Source organism: Pseudomyrmex gracilis, unplaced genomic scaffold (assembly GCF_002006095.1).
Source record: "Pseudomyrmex gracilis isolate BER0280 unplaced genomic scaffold, ASM200609v1 scaffold_120, whole genome shotgun sequence".
Classification (NCBI taxonomy): domain Eukaryota; kingdom Metazoa; phylum Arthropoda; class Insecta; order Hymenoptera; family Formicidae; genus Pseudomyrmex; species Pseudomyrmex gracilis.
This window is the reverse complement of record NW_018020704.1, coordinates 24666-44369: the sequence shown is the minus strand read 5'-3', so window position 1 is coordinate 44369 and position 19704 is coordinate 24666. Positions and strand designations below refer to the sequence as shown.

Here is a 19704-nt window from a genome sequence, read left to right as displayed (position 1 = left end):
CGGTAATTCTTTGGCCTTCCGCGTTTCTGTCGCTGCATTTTTTTGAGTTTGTCTTATTGCCAGACGCTGATCCGATTCCTCTTTGCGCTCTTCATCATTTTTTTGGAATAATCTTTTCTTCTCCATTCGAGTTATTTATTACTCAAAACTTTATTTGAAATTGTATTTTTTAACATATGTCTTATACGTTGCGTTGTACGAACATGAAAATTGTGGAGTTTTTCCAGAACATACCAAGAATATTCAAGGGAAAAAGTATGTATCTTTTTTCTGAATTCGCCCGGGACTTAATAAAAAATAAAATACGAATAGAAAAATTCTCATTACAGGCCGTCAATTGCGGCGAGCCGGGGGATTTGCAATAAGAACCGAGATGTCACATGATCTTATGACGTCCGTGGTATCGAATTTTGACCCAAAGTCTTTCGGGGAATCTAGAATTTCTTTTATAATTGACCGTATATATTTGTTACTCGTGAATACCGCGAGATCGATATTCCGAATGCGACGTAAACAGGAAATAAATAGTGGCCTCAATTATATTTCTCGATGCGATCTGAAAATGGAAATTGCACAATTTGAAGAAACGCACGTACACATATGGAAAACAAATGGACATGTAACTTTCTTGATTGCGGGATATTGAAAAAAGTGTATTCTACACACAGAAAATCTTGATATAAGGATAAGAGAAAAAAATTACTAGGATTAAAATTTTTATTAAATACGTCTTATGAAACATTATTGGAATAAAGTGAGCTGATATCAAAATATCTGAGAGAGAGAGAGAGAGAGAGAGAGAGAGAGAGAGAGAGAATTTGAAGTTATATAAAATATTTTATTATTAAAAGACATACATTGTGTACTATGAGTAACATTTTTTTATAATTTAGCTTAAAACAAAAATCGAAGAAGTTATGAAAAGTCATACATTTATTAATATTCATTAATGATTTAATGATCTTCATTATTAATTTATGTATACATATGTATATATGATTTTATATATAATCGCTATAATGAATAACTACATTTTTTTTTGTATCTTATACTAATCACAGAAGGTAATTGATATCGTTTTCTTTATTTAAGAAAATTGGATAACTATTAATAATACATTATATAATGTTATCAATATATTTTTATTTTTTAAGCGTAAATTATATATGTACAATGTATAACTTCTTCAATGTTTGTTTTCTTCTCACATTTGCAAAAGTTTTCTCTGACTCGTAATACTCGTAACTGTGTTTATACATATGCGCATTAGGTATAAAACAAACGAAAGAGATGTATATTTTGTATAATAAGCATATTAAGCGAATATATCGATTGTTCAATCGATATATTGGTGTAATATATTGGTGTATCAATATAAATGGTGTACATGTATTTACAATATACGATTCGTCACTAAAACAACTATTTAAGTCTACAAATTTAATTGAAAAACAGTTTGCTGTTTATAAATAAATAATTATATACGTATAATCTTATAAAATACTTATTTTTTTTCGATCATTCCACGTACAATAGCTATATCTAAAAACAAGAGGCAGCAGCACTGTTCGTATCATAACTTTAACCGTCAAATCAAAGAAAGGAGTAAATAAATTGTTTTATATTAGTAAAATCTTCGTGTTGATAATTGACACAACATCTCGATAAAACAAAAAAAAGAATTCTACTCCTACCCGCAATGACATTTTGCGCAATGTTTACTTTAACAAAATATCAGAAGAGATTTTTTGTTCGAGATATAAACCAAACACATTCGACATGTGTTCACAAATCGAAAAAATTACCATTCGCATTTATAAAAATTTATATACTTGGGATGTATACGCTGTTTTATCTTACTTCGGATTTCTACACGTCCGAAGTATCTAATTTTTCTTAGCTGTCTCGAAAAGAAATAGTTTTAATTAGCGTAAAAGAGTTGTATCTGCGAGAAGCAGATATCTGATATACAAAGCACGTAAAAACAAATTGATGTTGTATTTTTTTTAATGGCACAAAAGTTTTCTTTGAAAAATGATATTTATAAAAATTCTTTAAAATATATATAACATTTTAACCAATTTTTCCGCACAGGCAAAATTAATCTCATGTAATTAAAAAAAATTGAAACGACTTGTTTCAATAATCAATATGGTAAAAAACGTGTCACACGCACAGACAAAGAAATCCTTACTTCCAAAAAACATTGATGTGCCGTACTGTGCAACTGACAAACTTTATGCAAATTGCAAACTTCATGCCATACATATTACCTCTGTGGATATATCTTTACCGGGTTATTAGAGTACTAATTTGTTTAGAGTAATCACAACATCGACGAAATAGAAATAACATTCTGCAAACAAATTTCTTGATAGAGCGTAGATAAAACAGATTTTCTCAAATAAATTCATGTATATTATTGTTTTTCTGTTCAACACTACTTTTTTCTTCATTTTATACACGTAAATCGGTTCAGTTGTTAAAAAGATTTGAATTATGCAAACTGTTTGGATAAGCTCGAGATCTGAAATTAATTGTTCGAGCTTGAGAAGATTTGAGAGCAATTCGACTAATTTAAAATTTGTTCAAACTATTTAACGTTTTTCTCAAGCATCAATATTAATCAAACTGGTTTAAGTTAAGCGAGACTTTCTAACAAGTAAAAATAAAACAAAAAAAATTTGTAATTTTGTTTTATGGTTTCGATGTACTACTTAAGCATCAATCTGATATTTGACACATTGCTCAGGATTTGCTGCCAACTGTCATTTAACAAAACCTGTTTTCAACAAACTTATATTTATTAGCTAGGTTTTCTAATACTAAATCGAGAATGCTTAGTGATCTTGCTTCTTCAACGTATTTCAAGACTATTGAAATTATCGATAAGATCAACCTTATCTTAGGACAGATGGTTTCATTATTTCTGGATTAATTTAATCCAGAATAACCGCGATTAATCAATTCTGCTAAACGAGTGATGCGATTAGTCATTCCAATGATTAATCGAAGATGGTAAAACTCGCTCTTATTTTTGTCATACGTTTCGCCTGTGCAGATTCACAACCCACGCGGTACGTCCTTAACGCAAGCGTTACAAAGTTACAAAATAAAGATGTTTTAGATTGTAACAATTGACAACAATCAAATAGTCAAATTCTGATTTATGTATAAAATAAAGCATTCTCTTTCAGTAAAAATGTAGAGTACATGTAAAAAAACTGATTAGATATTGCGAGTACATGTGTTGTGGTGTATAACATCTAACATATATGCTTTATACAGAATTATGGCAAATGTAAATATACATATAAATATATATATCCTTATATAATATAAATTGTGTTAGAACTAAAATCAATAATACAACTACGGTGGTAACAACTAGAGAAAAAAAAAAGAATAACATGAGTACAAGACGCAAATGAAAAGTCCATAATTGTCACAAATAAATGGAGACAAAGTCAAATGAGTCAATAATTAAGCCACTTATTGAGGATTGAGAATGAGAAAGTTGAAATATGAGTAATTAAAAGAATTTTTGGCCTGATTTAGTGTAGATTCGAATTACCAATTCACAATCTCTAACACATGGATTGACAAGGGTTTGAGATAAAGAAAAAGCAATTTTTTTTAGGAATATAATAGATATAAATATTTACTACAAAAACATCAGTCATATTATTTGATACTGAATCTAAAACTGCAGTTTCCACCAATTCCAGTCTATTCTCTTTCACTCTTTAAGTGTTTCTTTGACATAGCCTCGTAATAAGCGTCCAGCAGTTCTTGTTCAGTCAGTTTAGAGCTTACGCTCTTAAAAATGTTAAGTAAGCTTCTTTTGGATACTTCATCATTGTCGATACGTGCGAGCGCGAATTGGGACGACCATAATTTGTCAAAGACGTGCTTAGCCAAAGTGGGAGATTGTTTTAATGCTTGTGCTATATATTCCGAGCTGTTGTTCTGCAAAGCTATGTCCAGAACCACCGACGCCGGAATAAGTTCCTCATTCGCTACGGTATGACTAATGATTACGTCCATCGGTAATCTCTGCAACATGGCGTCTAGGCTCGATAGTTCCGGCATAGGTTGCTTGATACCTTCTTTCTCTTCTTCCTTCAATTTTTCCGATAGCATTTCAACAAGTTCAGATGACGTGCATTTCTGAGAAACGGTCTTTTTCACCTCGTTAAAATCGAAGATATTCAAACAGTTGTCCAAGTTAAGCTTCTTGCTGTACACATTGAGTACCTTGTCAAAGAACTGTTTGTCATTACTGAAAATGTCAGGTAATCTGAGAAGTACTTTATTGAGTCCGCATGCGTGACAAGCTGCCCTCAATGACGCGTCATTGAGTCGTTGTGTATTCTGCAAACAGAGCATTTTGAGAGTCTCTTTTATCAAGTCCGACTCTGATAAAAGTCCCATCTTCCCCTGAAAAGCAAAATCTTGTTTATCTATTTGACAACACATTGATGTAATCAGTCAAAAATACGAAGCAAAGAATATTTACCTTGTAATGAGTCATAAGTGCCTCAGGAGTGCATCTTCTAACTGCACTCTCCAGTACCAAGTTTACATCAATTTCGTCTAATAATTCTTCAAGCGCCATCTGAGATTCCACTGACCGTGTAGCCTTTTGAACGGTCGGGGTTGAGAGATTCACTTCGTCGGTGTTGGTTCCAATGGACGAGTGCGTGATGAGAAGTTCATCGTACACTCTTGAAGGTTCGATAGAGACTTGTGACACATCTACGCTGGCACTTGTAGATGATGTTTCTCTGCTCAAATCGCTAAACAGTTATTGTTTACATCAATCGTCTATCAATACGAGTTTCGCTAACAATTTATAAATATTTTCTAATAACTTATCAAATAAAAATATAAAAGATTACATACGTGTTCTCAAAGGCTGAAAACGACATGGACTTAGCGTTATCTGTACATGTTCTAGGTGAATCGACATCTTCAGCAATGATCGACACCTTCGTGCTCGTCTTTACATCTTCCGTAGAAGTTGCGGATACTAGAGAATCGATTTTTTTCACGAACACGTGTTCCGGTGAAACTTCCATGTCACTGGTGAGAGAATCTGTTTCATCTATTTGTTCTGTAGATGATTTCTTTCTCAATGAATCATCGAGTTTTTCGAATACCGACTGGTTAAGCGACGTACTAGAATTCAAGGATTCGGTTGTCACAGATGCTGCTTCGACGTCAGATGTTGTTGCCACTATTGTTGTTTCTTCTACGAGCGACGGTGAATCTTCGATATTCGAAGAATTATCTTTTGCTTGTGACACGCTCTTATTTTCGAAATGTTGCAGCGCTCCCTTCACTAAGCTAATTTTTGATTTGCTTTTCAAAGGTAATCTGTTGATTTCGCGCTCCGATAACTGGGCAAGATCACCAATTGTCCGCACACTTCTATTCTCTAGATATGAACCTAGCATACCCGTCCAAGAAGGATAAGTCAACTGTCCGAGAATCGAATTGATAGATTCCTCGCATGATGACAATGTCGGATAGATGGGTTGTGTGGAATTCAGATATTCGGGATCAAGATCCACATTATTGTCAGTCTCTTGACTTACTGATGATAAGCTCTCAAACAAAGAATCCGTTACTAACAGTGTGTCCTGTTCCGCTATGTTTTCCATCTCCTGTGTGCTGGTACGTATCAGTTTTCCGCAAAATATCTCATCTGTATTTACAGACGTCAATCCGGTGATATTCGCAACATCTATAGTGTCTTCCATATTTGGCGTATCGTCTTTGGTAGATAAAGCTGCTATCACAGAGTCATTGGTTACATCCAGTTTGATAGAGTTTGCCGAATCATCTTTCGTGGGAGCATCATCGTTAGTGCAGATTGGTGGGGTATTACTCCTCGTATCAAAGATGTCTTGCGTTTCGGAATCTTCTGTTGCGACATCTGCAATATTAGCAGAATCTTCTGACGGTGAAATCTGTTTGTTTTCTTGAATAAGAAGAATTGCTGAATTCGTAGTTACTTCAACTTCCTGCGTAGACTCTAGATTTTCGTCAACGATAATTTTCGCACGGAAATTTATTTCAGCGGTACTATCACTCTTTGCAGCATTACTAGATACTTGTTCATCAACGTTCATAATCTCGAAAGATGTTTCAGATTTTTTCATTGGTGACTCCTTTTTCTCGGTTTCTGAAGCAATTTCAGAACTGCCTTCAGGCTGAGCATCATTTTCAACCGTTATTTTCTCAACATCAAGTGGTTTAAGTCTGCTTTGTTTGAATCTAAACGGCGAATCCCTTCTCAACATAGGACTATGTGATGTAGAATATTTGAATGGTTTTTGTGGAGATTCCGTAGCGGAGATTTCGTAACCCATCTCTTTCGAAACAGGCGGATCGGCAAAGCTTACTCGCTTTCGCTTATTAGGAGTAGAATCTGAATCCAGTTCCGATACGCTTGATCGTTGACGTTTAAGAATACTAGCACTTGGTGATGCGGTTAACGAGGGTGGATTAGCGCTCGACCATTCCAGTATTGGTAGATCGCTTTTCTCACGAGAAGGTGAAACTCTCTTTTCGGTTTCCTTGTCAACTGACGTTTCTATTGACGATGAAGATTCGGACATAATTTTCTCCAGTTTGTACGAAAGTTTCTCGCCATCATTCTTCAAAGTGGCAAACGTGTGTCTCGATGGAGAATAATCAACTGATCTCATGTTGCTGAACATCTTTTCTTGTCGGCTACCGGAAGGGCCACCTATTTTATCTATTTCTTTAACTGCTAACATTTTTTTGCTCGCTGACGTTTCGTTTTCTGCATCCTTGGGCCTCGCTCTCCTTATTATCGATTCGTCATCAAATGTTAAATCGCTTTCGATCAGAGATTGCTTCGTAACTAAACCCAACATATGAGCGGCACGTCCAGTAAACGACTTGGACTTGGAAAATACTTTGCCTGTGCTTTTTGGCGAGGAATAAATGCTTGAAAACTTACTCGAAGACAAATTGTCGAGTGTTTTCTGATTTTCCGAAACTACAGTTGTAGATTTTGTAATCGAATGATCAATTTCTTGAATCGGATCTGTACTAGCACCATCTTTGTTTTCTTCGTCATTCGTTTCCACATTATCTTTGGAATTATTTTCACTTGTTTGTTGCTCGGATGACTCAGGCACATCATTTTCATAATCCATAAGAGTAGATTCAGGTACATAATCTTTTTCAGCAATTGTATCGGAAGTTTTAATAGCGGTAACATTCGTTACTTTTTTTATCTTAATAAAGCATTGCTTCTCGCTACATAATTTATCTAATAACGATCCGCTTCTAGGAACTTGTGAACTCTCAACAACATCTTCCACGTCATCTCGAGTCTTTTCGTTTGATTCAGGAAGTTCCGCAGATTCTTCACTTGAGACAGATTCCAAATTTTCTTCGTCAATTTTTTTATCTTGTATTTTATTAATCGTAACATCTTGTACTTCTTGATTGGACGTTGAAGACACGGTCGTCGTACTTGCATCAGACGAAATTTCCGAGTCTTTGTCAGCATTATCGTCAGATTTTTCGACAACATCCGAGTTACTCTTATTTGTTTGTTTTGTGATTGTTTTTCTACGCCTTTTGGCTTGATCAGATTTTTTCACTCCAGACAAGCTCGTCTCTTTTTCGTCATCCAAATGTTTGACTCGACGGCGATTTGCTGAATTACAATCAAACACCATGTCGATTTTTAAACGAGACATTTCATTTTTCGTACGCTGACTTATACTTATGTCCGGAGGTACGTTATCACTGCTCTGTGACGTTTCACCGCCAGTACTTTTTCGCTTTCGACGTTGCATGATTCCGACGTCTGATTCAGTATCTGACGTAGATTTACGTTTAACGCCTTTTCTATTGTCACCGTCTTTAATATCACTGTCGTCGAGCGATGATTGTTTATTGCTCGCGCCAGGTTTTCCCTGAATGTCTCTTAATGTTTTGTTATGCACAAAATTCGTTGGATCTTTCTCTTTCTCGATTTCTTCATTTTTCGAAGACGAACTTACTTTTATTACATTCGAACGACGTCGTTTCGTACTGTCTAACATCGACGGGGACGATGATCGTTCTATTTTCTGTTCGGGATATTCCTCTCGGCATTCGAAATTTAATTTTTTTGCGACAGATATCAAGGTATTTGTTTCCTCATTTTTTTCTAACGATATATTTTGTTTACTAGAAGATGCCACGGATACTGACAAATTGATTTGCTTCGGTGTGTCTGTACGTTTAACTCGTTCCTCATTAGAATCATCTTTCTTTGATTCTTTTGTTAACTCTTTGTTTTGTTTTGGGCTAATGATATTTTCAACATTGCTTTCTTCTGATTTACTCTTATGGATGTTATTAACTATATTGTCAACTAACTTTGCCACCATATCCGTAAGTTCTTCCGATGTTTGTGCACCGCTACCCTTGTTTTCCTTGTTAGCCTCACCGTTGGTCTTACCGTTATTTTTGTCCAATTCGTTAATATGCTTGGCTTTAATATCAAACCATTCTTGCAGATTTTGCGAGTTTTGCGATGATGATTGAGAGAGATCATTGTACAACGCTGGTATATCCTCTCTCTTTTTCTTTAAAGTTTCTTTTTGATGCTCGGTCAAGCGATTGACATCAAATTTCAACTCCGTTTTTATGTACACATAATCCTGCAACACGCGCAAATGTAAGGATTATAAAAAAATATCGGAAAAAAATATAAAGATGATATATATTGTGTAAAATAAAAAAACAAAAATTATTTACTTGCGAATCAGGCTCAGATAATAAACACGCTTTATCACTTTTCGCCGGTTTATCGGATTTTGCCAGTTTTTTGGTCGATTTTCTAGTCAAAATACTCCTAGACATACGAACCTCTTTCGCTCCTTCTGTTGTTTGTTTCTTCTTAATGTCAGACTTTGAATGAGATGCAGATTTTTCTACAGCTTCTTTTATTTCCTCCAACGCGCTCTTAGCTTTATTGTTTAAGCCATCTTTTATTTCAAAAACGGACTGTGTCGCAGACTTTATATCAGAGTTCGGATGACACATAGCTGCTACGAATGTCATTTTGTACGACAATAAAAGTTCATGATTCAACTGCTGTTTGAGACCCTTAAAAATGCTGATTATACATTTCCACATAGTTGTGATCTATAAAATAAAGTGATGAATATAAAAAATGAGAATCTATAAGTTATATATTACATATATTGAATAAATATACAAATGCGCTTTGTGAAAACATACTTCTTTAGAAAGTCCTTTTATTCGCGATGTGAGAATAAATTCAATTGTTGGTCTGCAACAATGTAGATACAAAATTGTTTTTTCTATATTGTGATTATATACGCCATTAAGAATAGTGGTTAATGTCTTCAGAGCTAATTCAGGTCTTGTATTTTGTATATCATTAAAAGAAATTGTTACAATGTCTAATATCAGTTGTAAAATGGGTGGAATTTCATCCTGACCTGAAAAATTTTATGCAGATATATAACAGATTATATAACAGATTGAATCTTGGACATTAAATTGAATAGTCAACTATGTAACAACAATTAAAATACCTAGTAAATACATGTAATTAAAGCTTTCCAATAAAACATCCAGACAGTTTATAACAAAAGTGTAACAACATTTGTTTGCGATCAAAAAATTTCGCATCATACTTGAAATATCCAGTACGATTCTATTTGGTGTTACTGTCAAAGCTGGATGCGACTCGAACTGTTTGTATAAAGCTTTCCACGTAGTTATTTGAGTTTGCAACTATAAATAAATTATCAATATATAAAAAAGATTCACAATAAATAAACATTGAGATAAGAGTGTTTTTTGAAATTTATATAAACCTGAGCGTGATTATCCGTGGAATGTTGAAACGGCAATGACAAAAGTTTTTTCACAGTTTTAAAAAACTTGTCGTGTTCACTTATATCAGAGTTTGTTGCTAAAAATTTTGTTACTATTTCTGACATCAGAACCCATAAATTTAGTTTGGGTGATGGCGTTATACTACCTAAATTTAGAGCTACCCTGTTTTAATAAATTAAATATTATTATTAAACATCGACATTGAGAGAATACACTTATTCATAATAGTTTTAATCTTAAAATTGAATCTTCGTTTTGGACTTACTTATTTCTTAAATCGTTCGTTGCATTCACATGTTGTATTGCTGTTTCCAAAAAATCAAACAAACCTTTAGAATGTGGAAATTCTTTCAAACTAATACACCGTGTCAGAAGGCACTTCACTGTGTTGTAATAGTCCCTATAATTTAAAAATTATAAAATGCGCCTATGTGGTAAGATATTGTAGACAGACAATCCAGATAATTAATTCAACATATACGTACGGAATAAGCTTTGGCACTTCTTTAAATACTGGAATTGATAGAAGTTTTAATACCATTTCTGACAATATGTTATCGTGACCTTCGACCTTATTAACAATGTGTTTTATGATGTCCGGTAAAATCACATTAAAGATCATCAATTTTATCATTTGTTTATCTGTATGATTTCCTAATTCAGTTATAACTAATATCACATCCCTGTACAAATGGTCCTGTAAAATTTAAAAATGTGTAAAATTTTTATAATTTTCATAATTCGTTTAGTAATTCTGAGATTAGATATTTTTTTGTGATAACACAAAATATATCAAATATATATTAATTACCTTTGTTTCAAGTTTCGTATTGCTTATATACGTCAACAAATTTGTCCATAATTTTTTGCCAAGTTGGAAACTATTTTTCATTTCTTGGTCTGTAAGTTGACCGAGAATGAGCAGAGCCTCTCCTATACTGTGAATGACGCTTTTGGTACACTCTTGAAACACTTCATCGGATATAGGATGGGGAAGTCTTTCTTCTAACATTGGAGCACAAACAGCAATAAGATCTTCTTTTTTGACAACTAACTGACATAAGGCATCTACAGCAACCACTTTTGTTTTTAAAAATCTCTTGCCCGGAGATGCAACAACATCAAATTTAAAAGAAAGCAGAGGTGTATCTCCAAGCGGTCCAAAACAATAGTTTAAAAATTGTGTGATAACAGGTGTAGCAAATTTTGCAATGTCTTTGTACAATTTAATAATTAAGTGCCACCAAACTTCTAGTTTTGTTAGTGCAATTAATTCAGTTTTACTATTCTTGGCATTTAATGGGATACACAATAACTTTATTCTTCTGGGAGTAGCAAGTTCTTGATGATCTAAAGCAAAATTGTCAATCAACAATTTCCATGAAAGAAAAGCTTGTCTGTAAAAACAGCACAACATTAGATTATTCTTTCTCTATTTTATAGACAATGTGTTAATCAGTTTACAGAATCGTTCTTTTACCTTCTTATAATAGGATCGGTAGATTTGAAAGCTTTTTCTTCAACACTTAGCAAATTATTGATGAAACTGGCACCGCAATGAAGATCTGTTCCAAGAAACTGAATAGTAGTGTTCCACTGAAGAGCCCAATCAGCTTCGCACGCTGATACGAGTAATAACATACGTTTGCAATATACGGATTGCAAATTGTTTTTATACTGCGTCCACAACTGAGGATATTCTTTATAAATATAAGATGATGAATTAGTTACAACAGCTTGCTGTAAAACTCTCAAAGCAGAAACTCGTTGACGTTTATGTCCCATGTAGGCCAACATTACTATTTTATCCAGTAGTAATTCATCAAACTAAAATATAAAAAAATAACCTTATTTCTCATCTTAATTACACTTTCAAATACTAATAAACTTTGTAATGTAATTCTGCACATTTACCCTGTGAATATTTTGATCAAATGTCATAGAAGCTAATTTGTACAATCTTTTCAAAAGACTAAGTGAGTAATTTATCACATCCTCTTCTAATTTTTGTTCATCGGACATTATTTGTTGTTCAACTCTTGTCAACATATCCAAGTTATCCACACAAGCCGTTGGTTTTATCCACTCCATTAAACTAGGCTGTACATTTTGTAGGCAGTCTTTAAAAAAGTTTACAGCTTGATCGTCATTGACAACTTCAGTGACAGCATTGTCCTCTACTACTTCCAGCAACTTGAGTATTTTTAATCTAAAATTAAAAGTCAAAGAAGCCAATAAACTTGCTAAACTCTAGATCTCTCTCTAGTAAATTCTGCAAACAATATCAGAGGCAAACCTTGTTTTTTTATCTGTTTGTAACATTGCTTCAAAGAGATGTAAAGAATGTGTTTTGAATTCTTGTACAATGACAGTGAGAGCTCTTAATGCCTCGTTCTGTAAATTTCCCTCATGTTTTGTAAATGCTTCCACAACCACTTTGCACAAGTCCTTATATCGTTCTTCCTTGATTACACCACTCAACTCTAATTTTTTAGCTTGACTACGAGAATAATATATCATCTTTTTATTATTAAAAATGAAATAGAGGTATGTTGTGTTCATGTATAAACATTAATGTCTTCATTAAATAACATAAAAATATACTAAACAAAATATCATAATGACAAACACGACTGAACTTGTCTAAATCCATTATCAAACTAAAAACACACATTAATATATAGAAATAAATCAATTATAAACTTTAGAATTACACGTCCTTACGCTCTTGACATTTGAAATACTGTCTTTGTATGTACAAAAAATAAAAAAAAAAAAAAAAAACAGAAAAGTGCAAGCTATGACATCCAATGTTTCTTTGTCATTGATTTATCTCGAAGAAGATTGGTCTTGTGTGGCCATTCAAAAATTGTTGCATTACGGAAACCACCATCATGAGATTTGTCTTTGTCACGCAGAACAACAACATGCGAGATACAGACGCGATGCATTATACTTTACCTTGAGATATAGGTTAACACCTCACGTTTTTCTTTAACATTGCCATTTTCGCGTAACGTCTTCAACATTTTCGGGAAAGTCATGCCCAAGATCGTGGCCATTTCGTCACGTCTTTCTCCTCTCCGTTCCGTTTAATAGCCTTTATTCGCGTTTACCGTAACTACCGATCCTCGCACATCTCGCGTTCCTCACACACAAGCCGGCTGCGCGACTTTGGATTTTTTTTTCTTCCTCTCTCGTTCAATTGCCAGCACCACCGCGCAAGCTTTCGCACAGTGACAAAAAAAACTTTCGCGCCCAGAGACGGGAATATGTCCGACGGATGATTCCTGTCCGGCGTCGCAAATTGCGCAAACAATACGAGTTTTGCGCGCCGTCCAAAGCGCGGGAACGTGCGCGCTTTTGCCTTTTTCCGTGTGCGTATAAAATTAACACGACGCAACGCGTCACTTCCAGCTTTTCCTTATCCGAGTTCGCGTGTTTCACTCCCACAAAGTTATCGATAAATAAGGGTAGGTACGTAACATAATACAAGCACACGCAGGTAGCAATACAATCGCATACATAGTTTTTGTTTCGTTGTTGCACCCTCGTCAGCTTCGCGCGCTGATTCACGAAGACACTCGTGTTTGTATTTGCACTTTGTACGTACAATAAACGAAATCCATTACAGAACCAATAGAGCGAAATGATAATCGCTATCATTGGCGATATTGAAATTGCACAGTTCACGCGTCACAACTGCAAGCATCCGTGATTGGTAAGTACTTGCGCATCTACCAATCGGTGTTGATTTTCACGGAACTGGTTTTTACATTATTTCCATTAATTGATCAATCAGAAATGAAGGAATCTCTGTTCTTCTTGTCCGGATTGGTCAATGAAACCGTTATTCTGCTCGAACGGGATTTTTGGAACGCAGCTTCGTTTACTAGGGCTGTGTTTCAAAATTCACTGCCAACGCTAAAGATCTATAGTTTAAGTCACATAGAGTGCGTTCAGACAACTCAACGGTTGAGAGATCATCACTTATGATAGGATTATTCTTTAAAATCTGCTGCGGTTCCAAAAGTATGATCCAATCAGAAGTGATTATCTCTCAACCGTTGTGCAACTGTTGAGTTGTCTGAACGCACCCATATATTATACAATTTTAGCACTGGCAGCGTGCTGGCAGTAAATTTGGAACACAGCCTAGACTGACTTCGCCGTTTGTGAGTTAGCCAATGAGAGCTTTTCGCGCCAATTACCATGACGCTCTGCGCCTGGGTGTTGCTCGTCAATTTGAAATCGTTTTCGGTTATATCGCTTTGGCGTATGATCACGCGGTGTGCTTGCTTGACGTGTTTCAGTGTGATTTCTTCGAGTTAATTAGGATAGTAGTTAACGCTACTCAATGCCGAATTTTAAACAACAATACAAAAATCCGCGCCTTGGATTCGGAGACGCGGAGGAAAGCCGGAATTTGCGTGCCTACAACCACGATCTATCACGTAGGCACACCAGAACGGTAGCCTTTAACAAGAATCGGAAGCTGGAAGATGTTTCCTCACTATCTAACATTTCTCCTGGTAATAATAATTTGTCTAAAATGTTTGCGACTTACTTCCACCGAGATTTTTTTAAGTTTTTTTTTTAATCGATTGGCATCATGACGAGACTGAAAATGTAATTGGATTGATATGAATTAAATTCTTCATTCACTTTTGGTGCAGCCTTTGCACCCATATGCTTATTGTATCATTTTTTCTTTAGCTAATAAAATATAAGCTCTAAGATTATATGAATACAAAATATATCTCTAAATTGTGCTACAAATTAAGATATACACATATGCATACTAATTGATCATAAAATAATACACAGGCAGAAATATTTTCTATATAATTTCTATATATCTATATAGTTTTATATACATATTGGCATATACATATATATATATATAAGCCAGTAAGAACAAAATTAAGAATATTAGTTTGTAAATTATTATTAATAAATCAATAAGTTAATTACACATATAACATTCAAGAAGTATGAAATATTTTGAATACACAGTATCTTTGTTAGTCACATGTAATAATCAAACAAACCACATAAACTGTTAAGACTACTTAAAATTTAAAAGGTCAAAACAGTAGTAGATATATTGCTTTATTACAGTTAGGAATAATTTTGTTATGACTTTCTTGATCCTTATTGTTTATTGTGATTGAGGTAAATGTTCAGTATAGGAGAGAATGCTTCAATGACCTTGATCTTGACGAATTGTAAACAACTGACTTTCCTGTCTCTAACAATGTAAAGGTTTTAACTGTTTTAGTTGATTATTGTTTATTAAAAAATTATAAACAAATCAAATTTCTTTAAGAAATTTTCATTTTTCGACACCTTAAGACTACTTTTTCTGTTATTTTTGTTTGTATTGTAAGTATGTAAGCAGGGGAGGCTATGTCCGCCTGCAGGAAGAGTGGCTTCCATTATCGTGGAATTAATCTCATTCGAATATTATGCTATAAACGTTCGATATTTTTACATTTACCCTCTTTAGTTGTAGTACTGAATAAATTGTGGTAAATATATACTTTTGTTCAGTATTCGTAATACATTTATTGAATAATTGTTTTTGTTCAATGGGTACAACTTACAATTAGCCATGTTGAAAAACATCAATTTGTTCATGATAAGCATATTAATGCCTCAAAATAATTTCCGCTATGTAATGTTTTTATATATAATAAAAAGGGAAAAATATTAGTATTCTATTTTGTAATATTCTCTACATGTTATTACTAAAAATAAGTACCATGGTTTTCAAACGTTTCTTGCTAATAACTTTTTTAATAAAAAATGAGCGATGGCTAAAACTTTTATATTGTTACTCAGGAACATGTCCTTGACAACATATGTCAAGATCAAGGTCATCGAAACATCCTTTCTTATACTGAACATTTACTTACATCTATTATGTAATAACAGAGACTTCCATTATTTTTAATAGATATATTTAACATTACAGGTAAGCGTACAAAGAAATTGGTACAAGATGTAATCAATACCAAAGATGAACGTCAAAAGAAATTGATGAAATGGAAAGAAGAGCGTGAGAGAAAGAAGAAATTAGAAGCTCGTAATAAAAAACCTCCATTTAAAGTTGGTATTGTTCACCATTCTACATGTTCTCCTGTAATTAGAAGTAACACTATTACTGCCACAGCTGCAAAATCATTGAAGCAACCATCACAGTCAAATACTGTGCAAAAACGAATTACAAGAGCAACTGAAAAGCGATTGCAACGTAAAATAAATTCTGACAATATAACTTCAACGTCAAAACATACCACAAATACCAAAAAAACGACTTCTAATACACAGAGACAGCCAACATCATTTGCTCCAGTCAATCATGTATTTAGACCTCCATCAGGATTGCAAAACATGCCTTTATTTGGTCTTGTAGCAATTGAAGAAACCCCACAGGAAAAAGGAGATTTCTTTACGCAAAGGAAATCAAAAGACTCACTAAAATTTGATAAAAAGAAACAAGTAGCTGTAGGAGCAAAAAAATTAAAACGTCCTTCTACAAATACTATAGAAGTACATACTTCTACGTTTCCATCAACTAAACAAAACTCATCAAAGAAAGTGCATGTACTGCGTACTTCTACTCCAGACACCTCAACTCTCTCTGTTATAAATACTAAAGAAGTATTTACTTCCATGCCTTCACCAATTGAACAAACTTCATCAAAAACAATACACATACCAATTTCCACTCCAGATATCTCAGCTGAATTAAACGAAAGTATAACAACAAGGTTGTCATTAAAAGAACAGACAACAAAAAACTCTTTGCAAGAAAATACAATTTTATTAAACAAAAGTGATATAAAGACACCATCATTACAGAGGACTGCTTCAATTAATACATCTTCTGAGAAAGAAAATGATGCGGAGAACCTCATCATATTTTCACCATATATCACACAGAGTCGTGGCAAGAAAAATGCCAGAAAAGAACAACAGCAACGGCTGGGTATTCATAAATCATCACTTGGCAAAATTCCAACAAAAGATACTGTAATGCAAGATCTAAATATATCTGTTGAAGATGAGGAACGTACAGCCCAATATTTCAAACTTTTGTTAAATAGAGAAGTAGATAGACTTCAGGATCTGTGTATGAAATGGTTGGCAATTCAAGCAGATGACAATATTCCAGAAGATGTGGTGTATGAAATACAACAAGCAGTAGGACAAACAAAATTGTTAATAAGTAAAAAGTTTGAGAGATTTCGTGGCTTAGTAAAAGATTGTGAGGCTGGCAAAGGAGAAATGTTAGTTACATGCAGAGATCTGCAAGGATTTTGGGATATGACGTATATGGAAGTCAAAGACTGCGACTCACGATTCGAAAAACTTGAACAGCGTCAGAACAGAGGATGGCAAGAGGAGGAACACACTGTCGCCAAAGTTGCTGTCAAGAAACGAAAGCCTACTAAAAAACAGGGTGTATCATCGAAGCCAAGTGCGTTAAGATCAATGATCTTAGCTGCCAGAAAGAAGAAAATAGAAGCAGGAACATTAAATAAAGAAGACCAGATGCTGCAAGATAGAAATTTGAATGCGGAATATGTCACTCCTTCGCAAAGTAACAGAAAGTCGGTAATATTTACAAAAGATACTAATTCCGAACATAGCAGAAGGTGTAAATCTCTGAATTCGAAGGAAAATAAATCTACTCCTGGTCGACGTGCGAGTCTTAGGAATTCAGTACAAAAAGTGCAATTTTCTACCGCTTCTAAACTAACGAAGAGTCCATTTGCACTTATGAAAATAAGTCAAAAGTTAAAAACGCCCGAAGTTCAGTTAGATGACACAATAACATATATCAATTCTGGTCAAACTCCGGGTAAGGGCATATTAAAGAAATCTGAAGACTTAACTAAAGATATTCATATAAAATCACTACAAAAAGTAAATTTTGATGTTCAAGTACATTTAACTGAAGTTCCTATTAATGAGGAAACACAGACTAAATTAGACTTAGCTGCTGCGCTCAGGAAAATAGACGCGCTTAATATGGACGAAGTATATTCACGCAAATCTGATATTGAAAGAAAGTTAAATTTTGAAAGTGACTCCGATGATTCTGAAGGTTTAGAGACATACAAGTTGAAAGCAGAAGCAGTCAAACCCAATACACAGAAATCACTTGAGGTTACGTCAGATTCCAACATGTGTCCGCTAAACGACACAACATATTTGTTATCCGATGAAAAACCATTATCAGATGATGAAAAAAGTACTCCAGAAGTAAGAGTACTTAGAAATAGAACTGTTGTTACAGTTGATACTCCCAAAAACAGAAGGAGTAAATTGGTAAGATAGTTGTTTTAAAAAAACAACTTTTATTTTCTAATGTATATTTATAGTAAGTAATATATATTTCTATTGTTTTTGTTATTTTAAAAATTATATTAAAAATATATATTAGAAATTATATTATATTAAAAATTGCACAATTGTCTGCAACTAATAAAAATAATCTTTAGATGATTCCAAAAGTGGAAAATAAAGAAGAGGACAGAAGTTCTATAAAAGTAAATAGAAAGAAGTTAAAATCATCAATAAAAATTGAAAATCATGAAACTCTAAATAAGGAGAACATAACAAAAGACGAGGACGTAACAGTGACAGATAATACCGATAAGAGGAGAAAATCGACTCGAAAAAGTGTCGCATTTAATGGTAAGTCTTGAAAATTTACTATTCAAACTTAATATTATGTGCCATTTTGTATCCTTGTATATTAAATATTTTGTCATAGCTGAAGCGTGTTTAGTATGTGCTGAAAATAAACCAGTACTACCCGTGACTCCTCATGTGAAACGTTACAGCAAGAGATCTTCGAGCAAGCATGCTTTTGATAAAGACCTTATATCATGGGATACTCCAGAACGTAAGTTTTATTATTATTATTACTTTATAGCATGTTTAACGTAAGTTGTAGCATAAAAATATTTATATTTTATATGTTGCACTTATTACTAAACAAGTCATGTTCATATATTGAACATTTTATATGTAATGAAATTAATATTTTTGCAATGTGAGGCAACAAGATTTGATCTTAATACTGTAAGTGGCTTAGCGTTTATTACACTAGCATCGATCCACCGAGCTATTTTCCGCCGCCTCACTTTATTAGAAGATACAAGAAAACATTTAAATCATTATGTGAAATGACATTAAAAAAAAAGAACATACGATGTTTGTTTGTTTCAGTTCCTGGAAGAGTTATGAGGTCTCACTCAAAAAAGAACTTGAGTTAAAAGTTTTTTTTTTATCGTTACAAAAATATTTATAAGTTGTACAAAAGTATTTATATTTTATATGTTGTATCTATTACACAATAAACAAGTCATGTACATACGGTTCAGATTGAACATTTTATATATAATGACATATAAAATAATTTCGCAATGAAAAAAGTAAAGTATGTATTGCGTTAAATAATAGAATTGATTTCATTATTGTTTAATGCTTGATAATACTTATATTATAACGAGTATGTTGGTAATAATGTTTAGTTTTATATTATATGGATTTTGTTTTTTTATGCAAGTTTAGGTGAAAATAATAAATTTGTTGTCATGTGCGACTTATTGCATACAAACTTGGCAAAAAACTATCGTGCCTCTCGATTGTATGATTATTTCTTGACAAAAATGATAAAATATACTGATATTATATCAAGAAAACCAACAGAGTCTTCCACTATTTTTTTTATTTCCATAATTTAACTGAAAAAAAATTTATAGCAAAATTCCACTTCCG

General features: G+C 33.5%; 2 protein-coding genes across 3 annotated transcripts; one reads left to right on the top strand and one right to left on the bottom strand.

Annotated features, from left to right (window-relative positions):
• Nucleotides 1-1129: 1129 nt before the first annotated feature.
• LOC109856487 (telomere-associated protein RIF1) lies at nt 1130-13501 on the bottom strand. 2 transcript variants are annotated; one of them, XM_020431813.1, is made up of 14 exons: nt 12868-13501; nt 12203-12406; nt 11821-12115; nt 11387-11733; nt 10718-11303; nt 10392-10603; nt 10172-10306; nt 9885-10068; nt 9600-9801; nt 9280-9503; nt 8794-9183; nt 4906-8696; nt 4520-4799; nt 1130-4440 (listed from the first exon to the last, which is right to left on the bottom strand). In XM_020431813.1, the coding sequence occupies exons 1-14, from the start codon at nt 12966-12968 to the stop codon at nt 3730-3732; spliced, it is 7662 nt and encodes a 2553-aa protein (XP_020287402.1). In that variant the 5' UTR covers nt 12969-13501; the 3' UTR covers nt 1130-3729. The 2 variants fall into 2 exon arrangements, with proteins under 2 accessions (XP_020287402.1, XP_020287403.1); XM_020431814.1 differs by having other exon boundaries at nt 8905-9183; nt 12868-13500.
• Nucleotides 13502-14107: 606 nt separating this feature from the next.
• Nucleotides 14108-19628, top strand: LOC109856477 (disks large-associated protein 5). The gene is made up of 5 exons (XM_020431796.1): nt 14108-14438; nt 15884-18246; nt 18420-18615; nt 18695-18826; nt 19153-19628. Exons 1-5 carry the CDS (start codon nt 14264-14266, stop codon nt 19197-19199), a joined length of 2913 nt encoding a protein of 970 aa, XP_020287385.1. The 5' UTR covers nt 14108-14263; the 3' UTR covers nt 19200-19628.
• Nucleotides 19629-19704: the final 76 nt, after the last annotated feature.

Excerpts from the sequence above, each read along its gene's own strand:
- LOC109856477 (XM_020431796.1), top strand. The coding sequence starts at position 14,264 with ATGCCGAATTTTAAACAACAATACAAAAATCCGCGCCTTGGATTCGGA. Across the intron at positions 18,247-18,419 it reads AAAACAGAAGGAGTAAATTG|ATGATTCCAAAAGTGGAAAA; the intron begins GTAAGATAGTTG and ends AATAATCTTTAG. Across the intron at positions 18,616-18,694 it reads AAAAAGTGTCGCATTTAATG|CTGAAGCGTGTTTAGTATGT; the intron begins GTAAGTCTTGAA and ends ATTTTGTCATAG.
- LOC109856487 (XM_020431813.1), bottom strand. The coding sequence starts at position 12,968 with ATGGCCACGATCTTGGGCATGACTTTCCCGAAAATGTTGAAGACGTTA. Across the intron at positions 10,604-10,717 it reads ATACGAAACTTGAAACAAAG|GACCATTTGTACAGGGATGT; the intron begins GTAATTAATATA and ends TAAATTTTACAG. Across the intron at positions 9,802-9,884 it reads CCACGGATAATCACGCTCAG|TTGCAAACTCAAATAACTAC; the intron begins GTTTATATAAAT and ends ATTTATTTATAG.